This window comes from Erithacus rubecula (genome assembly GCF_903797595.1).
Source record: "Erithacus rubecula genome assembly, chromosome: 1".
Lineage (NCBI taxonomy): Eukaryota > Metazoa > Chordata > Aves > Passeriformes > Muscicapidae > Erithacus > Erithacus rubecula.
In genome coordinates, this window is record NC_136658.1 from 26,955,936 (window position 1) to 26,978,741 (window position 22,806).

At 39.8% G+C, this 22,806-nt stretch overlaps 1 protein-coding gene across 2 annotated transcripts; it reads left to right on the forward strand.

Annotated features, from left to right (window-relative positions):
* Positions 1-22,397, forward strand: LOC306800899 (transient receptor potential cation channel subfamily V member 6-like). Of its 2 annotated transcripts, XM_079303365.1 has the most exons (15): positions 1-652; positions 9,624-9,721; positions 10,057-10,179; positions 11,047-11,187; positions 11,715-11,813; positions 12,022-12,197; positions 13,063-13,209; positions 15,466-15,678; positions 15,998-16,084; positions 17,128-17,204; positions 17,395-17,560; positions 17,843-17,909; positions 18,496-18,764; positions 19,513-19,619; positions 21,092-22,397. In XM_079303365.1, the coding sequence occupies exons 1-15, from the start codon at positions 522-524 to the stop codon at positions 21,369-21,371; spliced, it is 2,181 nt and encodes a 726-aa protein (XP_079159491.1). In that variant the 5' UTR covers positions 1-521; the 3' UTR covers positions 21,372-22,397. The 2 variants fall into 2 exon arrangements, with proteins under 2 accessions (XP_079159491.1, XP_079159492.1); XM_079303366.1 differs by lacking the exon at positions 21,092-22,397 and having other exon boundaries at positions 18,496-18,778; positions 19,513-19,620.
* Positions 22,398-22,806: the final 409 nt, after the last annotated feature.

Consider the following 22,806-nt stretch of genomic DNA (forward strand, 5'->3'; position numbering starts at 1 on the left):
AGAGCTCTCTGTCTTTTAGGGCACGTTCCCACATGTTCACTCACCTTACAGGTGTTTTGCCTGACTTGCTCAGCTGTCTATTTCAAAATTGCTTACACGTTGCTTTCCAGAGGAATTCAGAGATACAAAAGGAGGATGATTGCTTCTAAAGCCTAGTTTTCAAAATCAAAATAGTGGAAGCCTAGGACCTTGATGTGGTGTGAATTCTTGAGTGCTGGACAGGGTCTTTTTGAGGGGTAGGCTGCTGGCAAGCTGCTTCTCCATCAGACACACCTTTGGGTTGGGCTATTTTGGAAACTTAAGTAATTGATGAGGCTCAAGGTATGGTCTGCTAGGAACAAGTGATTTTATTGTGTGTTTTTACACCTACTTCGATCAGCTGATGCAGTTGACTGGCAGTCTCCTCTGTAAGTAACTGAGGGCGGGGGAGTGCTGACCTGCACTGAGCCTTCCTGACTTTTCCCGAAGTGGGGATTGCTGGCTTTCAGACAGCTGGGCAAGAGAGAAAAAAGGGACGTGATATGGGGGTACCTTTATTTGGGGAGAGCAATGCCTTCTACTCCCGAATATGGAACGGACTAAGTCAGAAACTGCAAGGAAAAAAATCCTGGGATAAACATCTGGATGAAATCTACTTGCTCCAGCAGAAAAGGTACCGTGCACTTCAACCTTCTTGACTTCTCTTCCTTCTGCTGCTCTCCCTCTAGCTGATTCTCACTCTTTCCCCTTAGGCTTTTCTGGCAGTAGATAAACTTTAAACAACCCTGGAGCACTTTTCTCTATCAGATTTCTTCTTTCAAGGTGGAATGCTTCTGGAGTTCCAATCTTATCTGCTTTCACATGTAGATTTACCAGGTTGCAATTGAATTACCCTGAGTGCAGGACTTCAGTCACAAATTAATAATGTATTATCTTGTCTTTCCTGCTTCATTGGTAAAGCTCATAGGAAAATGCATGAAGGTTTGTTTTTAATTATTATCATTATTGTTATTATTATTGGCATCATTGTCATTAACATTATTATTATTATTATTATTATTATTATTATTATTATTAGGAGTGTATGTGATGCATAGGGTACAGTCAGCTGAAGTAGTGGTGCTTTTTTGTCAAGATTTTGCTTTCTGCCTCTCTAAAGCTCACTCTTACTGTGGGATAGAACAGACTTAATGTTGTTGAACGTTTTGGGGGTCAGTCACCTCCTGGGTCAGACTGTGGTTTCTCAGCCCTGTGACCTGGGTGTCAACATGAACAGTGACTCTTCTCAGACCTTAGGATATCCATAGGATTGGCTATGTCTTCCCATGGGAACACTGAAGGCCGTTTGTTACTGCTGTGCAGAGCTGCTCCCTCCACACACAGAAATGTAGGGCTATTCATGGAAATACAGCTGGATCTGGTTTTCATTGTAATTTCTGCAGGCACAAATGCTGCAGTACTCAAATAACAAACTGCTTCCAGTTGCTTGTGAAATCAGTTTTTTCTTTCCACATATAACTCTGAACATCTGCAGGGACAAAAAGGTGACTGTGGGGGACAAAATCTATCTATACATATGTATATACTCATATATGTATAGAAATATGCAAAGAAGCAAATTAAGAGCAAAGTACACCTTTAAGGAAAGAATTATATTGTGATCAAGTAACAAAGCCTGTTCCAGTTTCCTTCAGAGCAGTGGGACTTAAATACACTTAAAATGGGAGGGATAATGGGAACAATAGTGTTTCTATGGAAGGCTGAAGTGTTTACATTTTTATGTGCTCGTGAAAAGCATCACAGGTAACTGAAAAATAAGTTCTTGTCAGATTCTCTGAGGTCCAAACGAGTACAAAATAGAATTATAAATATATTAATATATTAAATTATTTAGATTGATGATATATTAATAATTGTTACTAATAAGCAATAAATTGTAATACAAAAATTTTTATTATTATAATATTATCTTCATATTTTTAAGTCAAAGAGATAAAGAAGGAAGCTCTGCTGTTCTCCATCCAACCTCCCACTTGAAGCTGAACTATTGCCAGCAAGAGGTCATATTGCTAAACTTTGTCTAGCTCAGTGTTGAAAGCTCCCAGGAAAGAGATTCTGCCATGTCTTTAGGTACCTGTTACAGTGCAGCAGTAACCTCCTAGTGAAAGAGGGTTTTTTCCCCCCAAATATTAAATCTGAACATCCAAAATAATAAATTTTTGTGATATTCCAGTTCCTTGTTTGCCATCTGCTGTTGCCAAGAGGGGTTTGGTCCCTTCCTTTTTGTTGCTCCTTTTCACACAGGCTACCATTAGCTTGCCACTTCTCTTTGCTCAGTGAGTCATGTGCTACAGGCCCATGAACATCTTGTGTCTTGTGAGTGATGCAGGAAAACAGAAAAAATGTCAGTCATGTAAACCCTTGTGCATAAACTTCTCTTAGATCTCTGTAGTGCAATCCCACTGGCCCCAAAGCTAACTTTTCTGTGTTTCTTTATGAAGCTCTGTAAAGCATGTGCAGTGTGCACAATACTCACTGTGAAATCAGGGTTGCATGGGGACATGATTGTTCCCTTCCATTTTAGGTCTGTGTGATTCCCACAGCTTTCAACTAACACAAATTAGCCTCCTGCTATTTGGTCACATATTTCATGGTGTAAATACATGAAAACTCTTTTCCTAAAGAGGGACAGGACCAGTTCTTCCTCCTATTATCCTGCTCTTTCCTTTCTTGTCCCCAGGGATGCTCAGAGTTTGAGGAGGAAAAAATGAACATTTTGCAGAGGACTGGAATCAGTTTCATTGCTTTTGCATTTTTAGTTATGTACAGATAGAAAAACACAGCAGGAAAACCTTCTTTGGTGACTGGTGTGTGGGAGCTACTCTTATGAAATCTCTGCTTTTGTGGAAAAACTGTTGTAAGCCAAAAGGGCTTTTGCTGTTCCTGTCATTTTGTGGTACAGAACTGCAGTGTTGTGGCTTCAGCCTGAGTTCTTCTTAGGGAAAATGGTGTTGGAATACATACAGTAATTAGCAGTCATTAAATTCTACTATTGTCTCATTGAAAGCCAGTGGTAAATGTGTTACTGTTTAACTGGCATTTTCTGATCACACACAGAAAGTTTGCAATAGAAGAACAAGGCTTTTTCTCCTGTCTGATGACTGATGATAATACCTGAAAACTAACTGTTTTGGTATTTGTCACCTTCCCTGGCAGTGAAGTTCATTCTCTTTCTGTGAAACAGTCCTTTGAATCTTACTAGCAGTAGATCTCAGCATTATTCACAGGAAGGGATTAATATGGAACTCTACAATATTTCCCCAGGGGAATCCAGGTTCAGAAAATGAAATACAGTCTCCAAACAGTGAAGAGCACTTTGAGTTTATTTGGCCTTAATCTTCTGGTTTCCTTCTGTTGAAGATTCTCCTTTTTAAACAGCCTGCAGCCCAATGTGGAGTCCCAGGGGCAGTGGTCACATCTCATATGTCCTCTCTAGAATCATCTTTGGAAGCAAACTCTGGGATCTACAGAGCCTGAAGCATATGAACATAAACCCTCAACATAATTCATAATGAGGAAGAACAGGAAGATGAATACTTGTGAGAATTTGGGCCTGGTAGAGGTGAAGAAGAATCATGTCTGTCACAGTGTAATAGATCTTCTAGAAATTATTTTCAGTGCAAGAGTTTCTAAGGAAATGTGAAAAAATTCCTCCTAGAATGGGATTTTAGAAATTCTACCCTATGAGAATTGCACTGTTCGTACAAAATAAACAATCCATAAATTAGACCAAGTGAGCACATGGTTCCAGTACCTGTGAAAGTATAATAATTATGTAGTATTTTCACTCCTGCTATTGCCTGTATCCATAACTCTGATTGATAAATAATTCACAGAGAGCTACAGTCATTCCAAAGATGTCACAATAAAACCTTTAGTTTCTGAATTCTTTGACGGCTCTTTAGTCTCCCAGACATATTAGTGAGGTGCTTTGCTTACCCTGGAAACAAATGTGGCACAAATAAAAAAGCAGCTCAGCCTAATGCAGGATTGTTTAGGAATTGTACAGGATGCAGAGAGCCTTCAGCTTCTTTATAAATCTTTCTCAGGCTGGTAGTGAATGAAATGTACCCATAGTTGGCTGTTCATTTGTCTAAACAACATTACTGAGTTTTCATCTCACAATTTAACATAGGATTATGCTGTCTTAAAATCCACAATGCCTGTCAGTATTAATTGGTTCGTTTGCTACCAAAGGTGGCAGGGAGATAAAGATGCCAGTTTCCAGCTCCAGCACTTCATTTATATTTGTTTCAACAACAAGAGTGATTCTGAGTAGTCAAGATGAGCAGAACAATTGGCTGCTGTGTGTAAAATAAAATCAAAAACATTAATAATAGCATTTCTGGTCTTTTCTTCTACTGCTATGCCTTCATCCTCATTAAAGTTTTGGGACTAATAATGGAAAGCAGTTTCCCTGATTGCACAAGTGTAAAGGTCCTCCAGAAGTTGTGTTTCCCCAGCAATGCATTGACATACACACACCCAATCTCAGCCTAAGATGGATCTCAGGCTCTTAGATCTAGGAAGTTATTTGATTTCCAAAACTTGGACATAGGTTTCCTTATAAAGAAGAAAACATGAAATATATGTCCTGAATACCCCCCACCCAGATTAAAAGCTGTTAGAAAAAAAATATTGATGCAGGGTAAGGAACACAACTGGACTAAAAGTACAAGAAAAATCCTATTGAGGAAAGCTGGAAGTTTTGATGCAGAATGAGGTTGTTCATCAGAGAACAAATTTGTTTTATTACTGCTTCAGTGATAATGAATAACAACTAACAACTTCTGAACCATTAAAACAGTTCTACCATGGGATTATTCTTACAATGGTCTCAGATGCAGAATTAGGGAAAAAAAAATATGTCAATGCAAGCAGAACGCCCTGCTAGTAGTGGCTGATCAAGATTTCCATTGCTTTGTGTGGCAGATAGCTAAATATCTGCAGGGATAAGAATTCCCTATCAATTTCTTGTCTAGTAACACTGGCAATAATTAACCTGTTTAATTTATTTCCAGAGAAGGTCTGTTTACTCTCAGATGGAGGGGCTTTGACATACACAAGCAAGAGATCCCAGTTAACTTGCTGAGTCTTGTTGCTGGTGCTGAAGAAATTTGCTGAGCCTGTTGATTGTCCAAGCCCCTTTTATCTGGCTCTTCTTCACTTTGTGCAATTATTCCCTAACTCCTTCTTTGGCATCTTGCTAGGTGATTGCTTTGATCCTCTTTCAGCTGGTTGGCTTCCTCTGAGAGCCTTCTGCTCTCTTGAAGGTTTTCACACATTTACCTGCACATGCTAGCAGAAAGAAGGGAGAAGATGATTCTCCTCTGGCAATTTCATGATTCATTCTGGGAAATTAACATCAGGGAAAGAAGAGAAAGCGAAAATAACACCCTGATGGTGAATTTACAGCTTAAGCTAAAAAAACTGCTTTAGAATCTCAGGAACTGACCCTCTGTGGGCATAAAGCTTGAACAAACTTAAATTAGAGAAAAGAATAGGGAAATTCCATTTAGTGAATGATTGAAGTTGTAGAATCTGGTAAGGGAAGAATAGAAAGAGGTGCTTCATTGCTCTTCTGGGTGAGTTCAGTCTTGAAATAGTATTTTCAGATTGGTTGCTGTCCAGAGAATGCACCTATTTAATATATTTCCCTGTTCTGAAAGAATAGCTATAGCAAACCAAATTCTTCTTTTTATAATGAAATTAAAACTTATTTACTAGTCTTTGCATTCTCTATCTCTCCATAAGTGCAATGAGCAGGGTGCACTCCAAAAGAAGTGCTTACAAATCTGCAAACCTAAAAGGGTACATATTACCAGCAGAAAGTGCTTGTGAAATCTTTAACCTTATTTAGAGCTGTTTTACACGACTCCCGCAGTCAGAATCTGACCTATATTTTATCTTCTTTTTGTTTCACAATGGTTTTTCGGATGTTCCTGATTTTGCCCTCACCTATATTAGAAAAACCTTTTCCTGAGCACATCATGTGTGTTGTGCTCAGATCTGTGAAGAAAACTGGCATGATCAAGGTTCACTAGCTGCCTCCACACTGCACAGCAAGACCCCAGGAGCTCCCGTGGCTCCCATTGCCCCCCAGAATTATTGGTTTGCTGTGGAGTTGTGCTTCTCCTAGACTGATCCTAGGAGTCTGCCTGGTGTTACAAACTTAACTTAGCTGGGTAAATCAGGAGCTTAGCATTCCTTGATTCCATAGCTGTTGAAGGGGATGAATAGGATTAGAAGAGGAGCTTAACTTAGATATGCTGAATTATTGTCTCAAGGTGTCTAGATATGCCTGCTGAATGATTTTCTGAAAGCCAGCCTCACCATTCAGTGACATAATGGTACTTTATTGAAGTTAAGCATCTATGTAGGCAGCTCTGTTAAGAGACATAAGTTACAGATTTTGCCAGCTGCTGCTTTGACACACAAAGGGACCCAAGCAGTAAAATGCAAAACTCACACTGTGTTTGGTCCACCAGGGAGAAAGTTGGCTAAAGTTAGAGAAGTTAAATGATTGAAAATGTTTTGAAGGTTCTAAATTCAGGTGACTTCGTTTAATTTTTTATATTAGCGAATTTGCTTCCCCTAGTTTTTGACATTTTTATGCTCAGTACCTTGCTGCAATGTATTAAAAATTAGTTGATAATTAGAATGGTATGTTTTAAATGATGTTAAAATTTTTCCCCAATTATGGGACAGAAGATTAAATGAGAGTAAAAGTATATGCTAGGAGCATGTAGCTCACGAACCTTTGAGACATCATAGCCAGTGTGCCATGACATTTGCCAACATTTCTGGGCTCCTCTTCTGGTTTGCTCTTTGGCCTGAGATCTCTGGCATTTTAAGCCCAGTTGGAGGTTGCTACAATAAGAAGAAATGCTTGACAATTTTCCCCTCTGTTTCCAAAAGCTGAGCATAGTATGTTTTAGTTGCCTTCCTCGTAGCAGTATCTTGATTTAATTAGTTGTTTACAGGAGCTTTGGTAATTTTTGAGAGAAAGGCATTGTGTTTGTATCCTCCCATGTCATCTCTTGCCCAATCCTTCCTCCTCTCTGAGGTCATTTGAGGGATAAAGGCCTACCCAGTAAAGCATCAACATATTAATTGTAGCATTGTTTATAGCATTGAAACCCCACCTCTTTCCCACTTCCTGCCTCTCAAACTTGCATTTTCCAGAAACACAGTCTTTCTTATCCAAAATAGTAGCAGAGGTGGCAAGCTTACTTCACTAACACTGAATCTTAGGGCTTTTGCTTAGAGTGCCTCTTTATTAAGCTCCTTTTTTTTTTGATCCTAGATGCAATCTCCTCATCAAATCATCTTGCCATTAGTTACTAATGAAACTGACGCATGAGTAAGCTATAGAAGGAATACTTCCCTAACTAGGAGTGTGAAGGACATATAAAAATATCTCAGAATGGCTCCCTGATTTGTTGAGGATGGTTCTTTTTATCCTGAATGCTTTTGTTTCTCCTCTGCTCTTCAGGGTTTTTTTAGTTTAGTTTCTAGTGACTTAGATAATGGGGTGGTTTTGGTGACAGGATGTGCTCATTTTGTGGAATGATGTTCAGTGATGCTTCTATTCCTTCCAGCCTGTGTCCATCAATTTATACTTACTCAAATAATTTCTGTTTATCTCTACAATTCAGATATTTTTTGTTTTGCTTTATCCCCCAAGTTTTCTCAAGTGTCTGCAGTCTCCTTCCACTATAAAGGAGAGCAGAACTCTCACATTTCAAGTGAAATAAATCCAGAGATAATGGAATACCAATTCCTTTTTGATTCAAGATCTTGTTGTTCATAAAATAGTAATTTAAAGCAAAAAATATTTATTCCTGTGAGCCACAGAATTCATGTTGCCTGCTTTCCTATTGCTTTATTGTTAAACTCTCCTATATTTAAGATCCCTGAGTTGTAAGAAAGCTTTTTTTTGCGATTTATATTCTCTCTGTCTCTGATGTGGATTTATTGTGGCTTGTAAAAGAGTTAGATTCACAGGCAGTGAATCCTCACATCGGTGTTACCACTTAATAAAAAGCTTTATGTAGCATTTACCCCCAAAATCTTGTAATTAAACAATGCCAGAATACATGGAACATCACTAGGAGGAAGCATTTAGTGTTTCTGCAGGTATGTGGTTTGACTAATGTCTTTGTCCCATGTGCTTTTCGTGGGTGGATGTACTTAAGAGAACTATTGCCAGTTGTTAGATTGTAGTAAAGGGGCAGATACTGGCTGGTGGAAAAACAAGGGCTGGTGTTATCCTTGCTCATATCCTTGAATTTGTCATTTTCTACTGTAATCCTGAGACTTATTTCATATCACACATTGCAGCCTGACCTGGGCCATGCTAGATAATTAAGATCAAAATAAATATCTGTACTAGAAAACAGTAGTAGTGAGATGAAAGCACAAAATTTTAATTTGGACAAAAATCTAAAACTGAACTTGTCTTGTTGGGAGAGAAGAATCTCAATTTCATACTGAAAACTCATGAGACATAATTTTTTTCTTTTGGTTTGAGAGTCTTTCCTCCCCTTTAATCTTTTATCTCCTGAATATGGGATGCTTATAATTGTTTATTTATATAAAATCAGGAAATCAAAAAGCCCACCCAAAACCACCTTTTAATTTATGAATTAAAAGCCAAACCTGCAAGGATAGCAGAAATATTCACCTCCATTTTGTAGATTTCGTTCTTTTTTTTTTTTTAGTAGAGGGGGAGGATCACCTCTCTTGACCTGCTGTTTGTTTCCAAAGGCCTTGCTGTTGTGAAGGTTGGTGACTGTACTTATAAATTCTTCATCAAGCCCAAAAGATATACTCAAATAACTCAGATCCTCATGGAAGACTCAAGGACATACTTCAGCTATAAGTGAACCACTCTGTCTGGAACTTGAGTGCATGCTCTTTCCCAGGACATGGACATATTTCAGTTCTTAACAATTTCCTCAATTCTCTCAGCACTAGAGAAAAAAGTAGTAAAGCTAAGTTGTCAAATTTTTCTTTATAACATTGTATATGGAAGAACTATGTTTCAGAGCTCAGTCTCTTAATTATAAGAAGTGTTTCTAGAACACAGATGGAATTACTGTTTGCCCTTTTCTATCAACTATGGGAGCAATTCAGACAACCATCTTTTCTTAATTTATTGTGCTGTGTGAAGAAACAACTGGGTTTTTCTGGCTGCTAAGATAACTGTCTACTTGTAGAAGGACTTCAATGATCCATCATTCACTATTTCTGTGCCTCAAAAAATGGGATATAAAAGCAAGAAACATTTAGTTTGCTTCCCTCTCCTGTCTTTCCCTCTGCTGCCACCATATGGTTCAGCATCAGTAAGTCATGAGATCATGGACTTCAGTGTGTTTTTTGAATTGCACTGCTCTGCTTTTTTTCTGTTCATTTTCATTTTTTTTTCAATGTGCATTCAAAGAATACATCTGAGGATGGTAGTTGTGCATCACTGATTTTTCAATGATACAAACTGTCTTGAGCAAAGGCCATGCTAGCTCTGGAGAAAGGCACCATGTCTTTGACTTTGCTCCTTATCAGCCACTTTTTCTTGACTGCAGGATCTGGGAATCCCCTCTCCTCCAGGCTGCCAAAGAGAACGACCTTGCTGCCATTAGGAAACTTCTCACTGATGGAACATGCGATATCTATCAGAGAGGTAACTTGAGAAAAAGGCTTTTCTGTGGAAGGCAAGTGCTTCCTACAACGAGTAGCTTGTTAGTTTGCTGAAACATTTGCATCAACAGACTCATATGGCTTAAGTCTATGTCAGCAGCTTTGCAATAAAGTGAGTTTTCTGACTTGGTTGTGCTCATTCCCTTCATGCCTGATGTCAGCCGTCACCTACAGTTTCTGCTCAGGTTTCAGACTTTGTTGAAGTGAAGGACAGAGACTGTGCCTCTTGTAATTCCCCACCTCAGTGAATCCATTTCTGCTTTTGTCCCATGCAGCTGAGTGTCTCAGCAGTTCTCATGCTTGTCCTGCTGTTTCTAGGAGCAGTGGGAGAGACTGCCCTTCACGTAGCTGCCATGTATGATAACTTGGAAGCAGCAGTGGCTCTGATGGAAGCAGCTCCTGAGCTTATCAATGAGAGGATGACATCAGAACTTTATGAAGGTAATATTACTGGGAATGAGAAGGGGCAGGATTCCCTGCTGGAGGGGAGAGGAAGCACAACTTGTATGTTTGGGAAATTGGCTTATACTGTTCCTGGTTCAATATGTTGAAAAACTGTTACACAGCAAAACTAACATGCGAATGAAATGGCTCCTGACCTTTCTTGGAAAGTGAAATTATATTAAACATGAGTCCACACATCAGGCAATTGCAAGGGATTGGAAAGGGATTGCAAGGATATATACAGTTTGCTTTCTGACATACTAGTTTGTAAAAAAAGGGATATCTGCCTGACCTCCCCTGAAAAGAGAAAAAGTAGTTATTTGGTTGAGGAAAAGAGAAATGTGTCCACTGCTTTTGAGGCTAGGCACTTATCCAGATTTTTAAACAATGCTTCAGGTTGAGTGCACAGAAATTCCAGTCTGAGTTTCAAAACCACTAAAATAAAGACAATAATGGGATTTTAAAAGTTCTGAAGCCTAGTTTGAAGGGTAAGAGGAAGTCTTTAGGAGTTTTGTCATCATTTCTTATGAAGAAAAGCATAGTAATCTCACACCTTTCTGTTTGCTTCCCAGAAGAGTATGGCATGTCTTGATTTTCCCTAGAAAAAAAAATCTAGAAAGTGCACCCTGTTGGGGTTTTTTTGGCAATTTGTAAAGACAGTTTTAATAAACTAATGAAAAAAATGAAGTAGAATGGAACCTCTGGAAATTCTCTAGCACATCCCTTTGCACACAAGAGGAGTAACTTCAAAACCAATTCCTTCAGCTGCTGTCCATTTACCATGACTGACATGTGAACTGCAGGCTGCTGAACAGCCTGAAGTTGCTTTCTTGAAAGACAAGGTTTTGTTTCTGTGTCCTGCAGGGCAGACAGCTCTCCACATTGCAGCAGCCAACCAGAACATCACATTGGTGAAGGCTTTGCTTAAGAGAGGAGCCAATGCCAGCACAGCAAGGGCCACTGGACACTTCTTCAGACGCAGCTCCCAGAACCTTTTCTATTTTGGTACAGCCTTGACTTCTCTCCTGCTGCTTTAGGAGGGAACCAGAGTGGTGGGGGGATATGGGGAGCCTTACTTTAGTCCCCATCTAAAGTGGATTAACAGAGGCTCCTCTCTCCAGGCTTCACCAGCCCTACACCTTTTAGCAGAGACTAAGAGTTCCTCTGAGTATGTGGATGCTATGTGAATATAAACCATACACATTTTATAGATTTGCATGTAGGCAAATCAATATATCTATAGTATATAAACTGTAATTTAGTGTCTTCCTAGGAACAAATTATTTTTTAACATTCTTATGGAGGTAAGCCACTGAAAAGAGCATTTCTTCCTTTTGGTGTTGTATGGGACAGGTTTTTCAACCTTTTTGATTAGGATGAGAAGTGGGGCAGGATATTTACAAATTACCTAAAGTAACTCCTCCTTTCACATCCTATGACTTCATAGCATGGATAGATTTCCCTCAGAATGCTTCAACCTCTCCTGCCTCCTGGATCCTTAATATTGTTTCTTCCCATTCCTTTCATTTCAGGAGAGCATGTTTTGTCATTTGCTGCCTGTGTGGGAAATGAGGAAATTGTGCAGCTGCTCATTGAAAATGGAGCTGACATTAGAGCTCAAGATTCTCTGGGTATGTGTTGTGGGGCTCAGTGAATTGCATAGAGTGGATCTGGACATTTTAATTCAGACTGTCATCTGTGCATGCAAATATTCTTCTCTCACTAGAAACAGCTGTGGGATGAGTGATATGAGGAAAATAAAAGCCATCAGCCCCCTTCTCAGTCTTTGCACAGGGTTGGGCTATTCCAGATACTTCATCCAGTCTGCTTCCTTCATAGGTAACACTGTTCTTCACATCCTGGTTCTCCAACCCAATAAGACGTTTGCCTGCCACATGTACAGCCTGATACTTTCCTATGACAGGAGCAAAGAGGGACCAGGGTCACTTGAACTGATTCCTAACAATGAGGGGCTTAGTCCATTCAAACTGGCCGGAGTTGAGGGCAACACTGTGGTGAGTTTGTGTGACTCTGGTACCTCTGTACAAAAGGGAAATGGAAACCTTGAAGTAACATCATTCAGAGCAAGGGAGTTTGTGCATGTTCTTAGTGGGCAGAAGATATGTAACAAGATTTTTTTTCCAGAGTTTTATGTAGGTCCCAAAACCCTTTAAAAGAAATCTCTTTACCCTAGTGAAAGAAATGAGTGCTTAAAGAATAGATATTTTCTCCCAATTTTTGAAGCATTTGAGTTAAACAGGTATTAACAGACATATTTACCCCAAGTAATGTTTTAAAATGCTTACAGAAATTATTGTCTTGGTTGTCTAGATTTCATTACTCTAAATGTGGCACATGGAAAGCCTCTTTAGGTACCCACAGGCATTTATTCATAAACAAAATCTTAGCATTTAGTGTAAACCCTCATTCTTCCACTCACTGAAAAAACAAAAATGGTTAGTGTTTCTTCTGTAGATTCACAAGGGATAGGATCATTTCCCTTGTCACACCTCTTCTCTGATGACTTGTACAAGAACATTAAAACTTTTTTTTCTAATCAACATGTAATTCCATCTGAAGTCGATTGTCAGGAACTGTAACTGTGTCAAGTAACTTTAGTAGTTTGATTAGTATTTAGGGTAAAAATAACTCATCCTTTCCATCAAGAATGAGCTAATAATCAAATAGGAATCAGAAAAATTTCTTCCACTTCTTAACCTCCTATGAATTGTTCCCAAGAGATATGGGAACCACAACAGCTACCAAGTTCAAGGAAAATATGTCATAATTAAGGATTTTGAACAACTTCACTTGTTCTCATTGCAATACATAAATAATGGAAAGCCTCTGATATGTTTTCTCTCCTTCTTTTCTCCTCAGATGTTTCAATACCTCATGCAGAAGCGGAAGCAGAATCTGTGGTCCTTTGGCCCCTTGAGCACTGTGCTATATGATATCACAGAGATTGACTCCTGGGCTGAAGATCAATCCTTCCTGGAGCTCATTGTATCCACCAAGAAGAGAGAGGTACTGTGGGCACTGCATGTGTTCTGCCTGCAGACCATGGTGATCGTAGAAGGAGAGGAATGAGGGGTTTGAAGGTTCAAGCTCACTGATACAATCCATAGAGCATTTGTACCATGAGCTGCAGAGGTTACAAGAAGTATAGGGGTTTATTAATGGTCTGGCTACATCTAGTACTTTATATACAGTTTCTTCTGAAGCATGGAAATTAAAGGTTATTGAAAGAACTAAGTATGAACAAACTACAGAAAAGGGTTTTCTCTCACCAGGCTCAAAGATAAACTTCCTTCTAACTGTGCTGCTGATTAACTCTCAAATATCCTGTGAGACAGGAGCACATTCAAAAGTCCTAAACTGGAGTGCCTTTAAAAATCACTCATTGTTATTATTTCCTTCATTTAATGACAGGTTATGACTCAAAACAAAGTGGGCAAATTATCTCTCCTGTAGGCTCAAAAGCTTGTAAAGGGATTAATAAAACAAAAACAGCAGAGCTGGTGGTGAGCTTTGAGAGCTCTCCCTAGGACTTTCAAGGTACACAGCCCTACCAGTTGTAATGACCTTAAATAATCCCAACAGGACAGGAAATGAATCAGAAGACACTTCAATTAGCACAGTTATGCCCATCCTGTGTTATTTCCACCTATCAAAATTTTAGTCAAACCTTTCTAATAAAAGTTTGAGCTTCCTGAGAGCTTTGCTATGGAGCTGCTATGTCTATGGAGCTCTCATTTGCGCTTGCATTAAATCCTCTAAATTTCTATGACTGGGGATACATATGGAAATCCAGGGAAAAGCAGTCCATGTTAAAAAATATAACAGCCTTAGAAGTTGTCCACTTTAGAAGACCAAACCATAATCCTAGAAAGAAAGCAGAATATTGGGTCTCTCTCTTATCCCAAAATAGTCATATAGTGCATGCAGATCCAAGAATCCTAACTTTAGAAGATAAGGTGTCCCCAAATATCAAGACATAAAATGATTTATTTTCCAGAATGCTATAGCAAATAAGTAGTTGCAATTTTTTTGATGCACAAGTAGTAATTCTTTTTTGATATGTCTGGCCCAAAATGTTTGCTGTCTGTCTAGAAGAATGCCATGTGTGGCCCAATCCCATCATACCCTCCCAGTTCAATATTGGACTAGAGAAGCACATTTAGCCCCCAGCCAGAAGCAGGCTCCTCTTGTGTTCAGGGGAATGCATACACACATAGGTACAAAGATATATTTTCTGATCCTGAAGTGGTTGAAAAGTAAAAAAAATAGAAGGGAAGTAAGCTATGGGAAAATTACAGTAATCTTCAAACTTGTATTATCCCTTTGAAAATGAAATTTTCTCTCCTATGCAAAGAATTCTAGAAAACTGACTTCTGCAGAAACCAGAACACATATAGGTGGATTCTCTCTCATGCAGTTTTGATTTTTTATGATATTTCATAGGCCTTTCAAGAGTTTTGTAGAATCACGTCCATTTATGGAAACCTTCCCTGTGCTTTGTGCACTCAGCAATTTTTGGCTAACTTAGAGGAAACAGGGCATTGTAGCAGGAGAAGAAGAACATCTAGAGTGCATTAAGAAGTTTTTCTCTAAAGCAACTAGCTCACAAAAATTTGACTCACATTTTCTTCTCACTTACTTCAGTGGTCCCCTAAACAATAGAAAGTAAGTCTAGAAATATTTAATAAGGTGTGTGGCTCTAATTCCTAAGTTGTAAAGTCTCTCCTACTTATGCACTGTCAGTCTTAGAGTATAAGCTGAAGGCTTGATATAGGAGAGTCAATTTATTCTCACCCAGATAATAAGGCAGGAACTTAAAAGGCAGCATTTTTACATAAGCCATAGAGCATCAGACAAGTACAAATATCTTTTAGAAAAAAGTTTCAGTTTCCTTATTTTAAAGCATCTGATACAGAAACTTGTGTTGTTGTACTAACAGGAATATTCTGTCATTCTCAGTTCTATATTCCTACAGAGATGACAAATTTATTCCAGTATCTTACATGCTTTTTTGTACTTCCCACTGGTACTCAACAGTTGTTCTCTGCAGGATTTATTTCTTTATTCCAAAGCTCTTTATCATCAAACTGAGCAAATCCAATGCCCACTAGAGCATTCCACTTTTGCAAAGTAAATTCAGTTTTGTAATGCTGAATAGGGCAGATGAGAATAGTTTTTTAGCACTGTCTCAGGAAAATTTTGGATGCTGTTTACGAAACAGTGTCCTTTTGGCAATTAATTCCTTATTTCTCTCTTTCTCAGGCACGCCAGATCTTGGACCTAACACCTGTGAAGGAGCTGGTGAGCCTGAAGTGGAACATGTATGGTCGTCCCTATTTCTGTTTCCTGGCCCTGTTCTACATCCTCTACATGGTTTGCTTCACCATGTGCTGCGTCTACCGGCCTCTGAAACCCCGAACAGGCAACAGAACCAGCAGCAGGGACAACACAGTCTATGTCCAGAAAATGCTTCAGGTACTGTGACTGGAGCAGGCAGAGCCCCCGTTGGGCAATTCCCATCTACCCTACTTAACTGGAAAGTCCAAGCCTCCCCCAGTCCCCAGCTATTGCAGCTCTCCTCCTCCCCTCTTTTGGCCAGCTGACCTTTGCCAGGGAGCAATAGCAGGTGTGCCCTGTTCTCCACTGCTGGGGCTGGGCTGGTTCCTCTGGCATTTCCAGGCCTACTCACCTTTATTATAAGTAACAATAGGCCTTCTTCTCCCCTATCCTCTTTTAAAATTTACCATCACTTTCTTTAAAATTTAATTTAAATTTTCACTAACTTTTTTTTCAGGAATCATACGTGGCATATGAGGATGAGCTGAGGCTGGTGGGGGAGCTGATCACAGTCATTGGAGCTGTAGTAATTTTGGTCCTTGAGGTAAGGGAAACAGCTATACAGTTTCAAGTTTCATCAAGGAAGATTTTATTTACTAGACAAACATGGATTTGTGCTCATTACTTGGTAGGGCTTATTTGCTTAGTCTGAGTGCTTCAGCATAGATCTGTGGCAATAGACATTGCCAACAGTATCTATTAGATGAGACAGAGACTGTGACAGTGTCCTAAGTAAGACTCCAGGTGCGGAAGAAGCAATTAGAAGGATCAGTTGCCCTCTCAAATACTGTCTGCAGGGTAATCCATGGTTCCTGTTAGCACCATCCATGGTCCACCTGACTCCCAGATGTTGCTTCACACAGTACCCATAAATATTCCTGTGTTTAGGGGTGCTGGGTCAAGAGATTTCTGTGCATGAACAGAAAAGTTTATGTTTAATTGGGGATCAGTTACTCTATGGACTTGTATGAGGAGTCTTTCTCAACCATTTTATTATAATAGGAAATAGAAGATTGAAACTTTTGTGAGAAAACTCAGAAGATGATGACAGGAAGAACTGAAAATAAAACAGGTCTTGTAAATAGCTTTCTGCCTCTATGGGGTGCATCAGGCACAGTGCAATCAGCTGGCCAAAGGAAGTCATTGTCCCCTCTGTGCTCTGCACTGGTGTGACCTCAGCTTGAGTGTGGTGTGCAGTTTCGATTCTATGGTTATGTTCCAGAAGGACAAGTCCTTCTTCCTGTGCTTAGTCAGGAAGTCACTCTGGGGCTAGGGCTGCAACTAACACAGTGTGAATAATAACAAACTCCTTTGATTCTCCAAGGTCTTTTTTGTCTTTGTTACTGAGGCACCTCTCTGTGGCACATCTCTCAATCTGGCCAAGCATTTTCAGGTTTTTTAGCAATCTCTGTCTCATCCCAAGAAGGGCCCACCTGGCTCAACCATTCTGATTTTAAAGTTGCACAGAAATTGATCCACCAAAGGAGATGTGGCTGACCCTAAGAACCTGTGGATATTGGTGGCTGCCATGACATTTAATGGTATTATGGAAACTGAGTGCTTAAGTTAACAGTATGTCTCTCTCAGATTCCAGATATCCTTAGAGTTGGAGCAGCGAAATACTTTGGACAAACAATCCTAGGAGGGCCTTTCCACATAATTGTGTAAGTACAGAACCTATTAATTCTAATAAATATATTGTCTATCATTTTCCCCACTGCTCTCTTTTGCCGGATGAGTCACTTTCCCCATTTTTTTAGAGTAGTCTTTCTCTGGATTTATTTCTCTTAAAGGCTTGACTAATACTTCTTTTACTGAACCTTTATTTTTTTTGCTGTCTCTTCTCCCTTGCAGCATCACATATGCCTGCATGATCCTGGTGACCATGGTGATGCGTCTCACCAGCACGGCTGGGGAGGTGGTGCCCATGTCCTTCGCTCTGGTGCTGGGATGGTGCAACGTCATGTACTTCGCACGGGGCTTCCAGATGCTCGGACCTTTCACCATCATGATCCAGAAGGTGTGAGGCACAAACAAATACGGGCTGTCCTGGCACCCCTTTGCACATAGGGAGAACTGTAAGGATACTTTTTCCTCCCTCTGGACTATTTGCTTGATTTTGTATTAATGTCAAATGGACAAGGTCTTGTCTGCGTTTTGGAACTTTCACATTCTCTCTTTAGTGCAAAGGTTTCCTTTAGTCCACTCGTGGTCTTAGAATCTGGACAAAGATTTACATAGAGTGGCAGTGTGACTTGGTGGGACAGTTGGGGCTCATGGTGGCTCTGTCTTTGCTCTACAGATGATATTTGGAGATCTCATGCGCTTTTGCTGGCTCATGGCTGTGGTGATATTGGGCTTTGCATCAGGTAAGTCTACAAAGAGAAAATAATCATATCTCTGCCAACTGCCTTGGTATGAATTAAGAATGTCGGTTTTGCTTTAATCTCTGATTGACTTCTGAATAGCTGGGAAAACTGGTGATGATGTTTCTATTTCTCTGAGCATGATCGCTTTCCTAGTACTGGCTTTTGTTCTCAAACCATAAGTTTGGTTCCCACTTCTTGCTCTTTTCAGGGTAATAGAAACCAGGATAATTCAGATAATTCCATATATTTTTAAGTCAAGGTTTAGTAACATACTGCATTTTTGATATTTGTCTGTGGAAAATTAGATTAACACACATAGCTCCATTATATCCTTGAGGATGAAAGGATCACTACTTTGAGAAATAGATAAATAAAAAAATAAATAAATAAACAAACAAGGTAATTTTGGATCATTTTATCATGGACACAAGTGACTCCAATCAGAGATTTGTTCTTGCATAGAAACACACGCAGGTCCTGCCCAGACCAATTTTTTAAATCAGAATCTCTTATTCTGTTATTCCTCCTGGAATGTGATTCCTCTTGCTAAACTCTCTCTTTTTTTCTCCTGATTTCTCTCTTCCAGCTTTTTACATCATCTTCCAGACAGAGAACCCTGAAAACCTCGGGCAGTTCTACAACTATCCCATGTCCTTGTTCACCACTTTTGAGCTGTTCCTCACTATCATTGATGGCCCTGCAAACTACGATGTGGACCTGCCCTTCATGTACAGCGTCGTGTACTTTGCTTTTGCCATCATTGCCACCCTCCTCATGCTCAACTTGTTGATTGCCATGATGGGTGACACCCACTGGAGAGTAGCCCACGAGCAGGATGAGCTCTGGAGAGCCCAGGTAATCTAGTTAAGGTGGGCATTCCTACCTTATTTCAAATAGCAGCTAAGAGCCCATCAGCCTTTCTTGCCCATCCTGTGTCTCCCTAAATGTTTGCTCCCTATGCATGGAATCTCTTGTTAAATAGAATTGAAGTTGCATTGAATTAAATTGAAGTTTGAAAACCTCACTACTGTGTAACTGAGAGTTAAATTTTAATTATAGGGATTGAATGAGGGGCTATAGAACACGAGGAGATGATTACAGGAAGACCAGAAATGTCTTTTGATCCATTAAAAGAAGTTGGCTCGACTGTCTTGGTCAAAAAGCAAAGAAATTCAACCAGGTCTATAGCTAATCAACAGGAAATCCATTTCTTATGCTTTTCTGTGAAAAAGCAGTCAGACAAATGATTAAATGCATGTGGCCACAGTTGCAAGTTCTGATGACAATTAAAGTGGGTGTAGATACTATCCTCTTCTCTAGCTTGCAATTAATTACCCTAATCATTTCCATGAGGTATAAAAGGAAAGAAATGGAACAGTGTTTTAAGACCTCCATTACTTCTTCAAAACATGTCACAGTTAGACCTAAATTAGTGACTGCCTTATTTGAAATGAAGTATACACTCTGTAATTATTCTTTTCCTTAAAGAGTTGCAATGCAAGTACAGTGTGTGTTGGTGCTCACGAGACCAGTATTTTTGAAAGAGAGTCAGATTATTTTTTTTTAATTCATCTGAGTTTTTTTCTTTTTTCTCATTCCAAAGGTTGTTGCTACTACTGTGATGCTGGAGAGGAAACTGCCCCGGTGCCTGTGGCCTCGCTCAGGAATCTGTGGGCGGGAGTTTGGGCTGGGGGACCGATGGTATCTCAGGTGAGCTCCTTGGAGTGTGCACATGTAAGGATCCAACAAGAAGAATCCAATGCATGGATGTTAATGAAGAGCCTTTCCAGTGGTCTAGGAAGCACTGTCTCTACAGAATACCCCCCAATCTGTTTTCAGCCTGATGGACAGACAAGTACTGCCACCCTCAGAAAGCTCTGCTGTGCATTTCCTGGTGAAATAGCTGATGCCTTCTCATCCAGTAGTCACATTGGACAGACCCCAGAAACTATATGGGTTATAAGACCGGAATTTTTCTTTCCAGATCTTATAGTTAGTATTATTGGACTACACTGCTGTGCTTGGTTGGCTGTCCCTGTCCCTTCAATACAAGATATGGCAGAGGCAGAATCCATCTGTCAGACATTCAGCAGCAAGAGTTGCCCTGTGAATGACTCAAAATCAGAACAGGAATAATTAAAGTCAAAATTCTTTGTTGTGTGAACCTAGTAAATATGTTATACTTTGCTATTATTGCTTCAGGTGGCAAAGGCACAGCTCCAGGATTTCAGTTTAGGTGCTGAACTAAAAAACTGCCTGCAGTCCAGATAACACTAAATTCCTCATGATTTCTGATTTTAATCAATATTTATGTCAGGTGATAAAATAATTAACTTTTGGGCATTTGCCTTTTCTAACTGTGCCATCTTTTGCTAATAAAGCCAGAAGGGGGAGTGGTGGCTGTATGAATCATAGTATCATAGAGTATGCTGAGTTGGAAGGGCCCCACAAGGATCATCAAAGTCCAACTCCTGGCCCTGCACAGGACTTTCTGCAGGTTTTGCAGACAAACTGAGCCTTGTGGATTTTCAGATTTACTGGGTAGAACAAGCAGACCTAAAGTGGTACCAATGTGCAACACTTTCAGTTCAAGGCATAGGATATAACAATATATGGCAAGAGCAATGTCCCAGAAATTCAGTGGGAATAATTGAGAATGCCAATATTCATTGGGTGCTGTGAGAAAAGAGTGTTACTGTGATTTAGTTCTGTCAAATCACATGCGTATTCATTATATATGTATGGGATAGTAATTTGGAAGACAATCTATAAGTAATTTAATTGGTGGAAGTGGAGAAATTAAAGAGAGGTTCAGCCAGAGAAGACATCCTGAGGCTAGAAGCCACAGAATATCAGAGGAGGAAAGTCAAGAACAGAGAAAATAAATTAATATATGCATATATACAAGGTGTACCAATTGCTTACAGCTGGCAAAATGGAAAGGGCAAATCACAACTGGGAAATGAGTTAAAGGACAAGAAACCACGGGCAGACAAAGGTTCTGAAGTCAGTGATGGGGGTGAAGGTCTAGGACCTGTGCTAGCAGCTCCTGGCATCCTGCCTATAATCAGTTTCCTGTGCAGATTTTTCTGGAATATCTCTGTCAGTTTTCTGGAGGGCTTTTGTTGATAAGCTGTCACTTTTCTACTTCATTCATTTTATATTTTCTAATACTTTTCCAGAATTGAAGACAGGATTGATCCCAACAAACACAAGATGATGCGGTACACAGAGGCATTTAAGGCTCAGGATAGGGAAAGCTATGACAAAGGTTCAGAAAAGCTGGAAACCAACGGGGACACCTTGTGCAAGAAGGACCTGTCTGCTCTGTCACTGTCCCTGTCACGGAGCACATCCAGAACCAGCTCTCACCGTGGCTGGGAGATCCTGAGGCGCAACACCTTCCGCCAGCTTTGTGGAGAGGTCGGTCCTGCTATGGGTGAGGAGGTCTATGATGTCTAAGAAGCCTCTGTTTTCACTCCACAAGATGTGAAGTGGCTCTTTTGCCACGACAGTTGTCTTCTCCAGCTGTTCACACACTCCCCATCATGCCACAAACACAGTCAGCCTTGGAGAACTGTTGGCAAAGATTTTGTGGGCAGTTCATGACATCTGTGCTATGACAAAAGAATGCAATTTTTTCTCTCCTACTTATAAACATCTCTGCAATTGCACTGATATTTGTACCAAGCTGGTGGGCTTGTTGAGCTATGTAATGCAAGTGATCAAAAGAAGCCTGCAATGGGATTTCATCCATTTTCAACAAAGTGATCAGTAACCCCCGTCCAGACTGTTACATAGAGTATGATCTTCCCCACACAGTTTCACAAAATTGCAAGGCTCTCACAGCAAAGAATGACTGAAGTTCTGATTTATGATTTGATACAGAATGGAAGAAAATCCCAAACCCCACAAACCCTGTAACTGATCTCAGGAATGAAGGTAGCTGTTGACACTGTGATGATTGAAAAGGACTGTAACTACTCAGCTGGCATCCAGGGCCTGACAGATTTTGCCCTCTGAAGAAAGGCAGTCCACATTAACTGCATTTTCAACATTTCTGGCTTAGCAGGACTGTTTTGGGTTTGGTTTGGTTTGCTTGTTTGGATTTTTTATTGGTGATGGATGTTTTTGCTTGTTTGTTTTAATTTTTTGTCACATGAATGCACTTTAAGCTTTTGAAAAGAAGTGATTGCTATTCCTGGAAGGATTCTAAAGTGGGAACTTCTTTTCCAATTGAGTGTATGACCTCGTTAGGTGACTTTCAGCAGTGTGAAATTTCAGCAGGGATATTTATCTCCCAAGTAAGCTAAAGTTGGTCTTTTGTTTTTTGTGGAAGAATAGGTTTCTGAACCATAGATTCCTGACTTATAACTGAACCATCCAGGTTGAGTAGTGAGCTCCTATTTAATGCAGAAAGAAATGGTGAGGAGATGTTGGATAGATGAATGAGAGCTACAGCAGAGACAGTTCAGAAACTGGTGCTATCTGTCTAAAACCACCCAATGAACAACTGAGGCATCCACACAGTTCCCTTCCAGGCATGACACTGTCTGTCAGTTTATCATCTGCCTCAGGTCACTTTAAGAAAAATGAAGAAATGTTCAGAGAAATGGACAGTAGTTTCAGGTTTGGTTTTTTTTTTTTTGGTATTCTCAGGAGTGTGAAATTTCATTCCAGTCGCAGAAGTTAAGCAGAAAGCAATCCATGGTCTTAACATTTCCTTCTAATGGTACTAGTAACAGCAACTTTGTTCTTTAAGAAATTAAAGACTATTATCTAGCACTAGACTTTGAGCCAAATCACCCTGTGATAATCAAAGCAGACAATGAAAAAGCTGAATCCAGTGGATTTCTGATTGTATTGAAATATCACTGCAAACCTCTCTTACACCTTG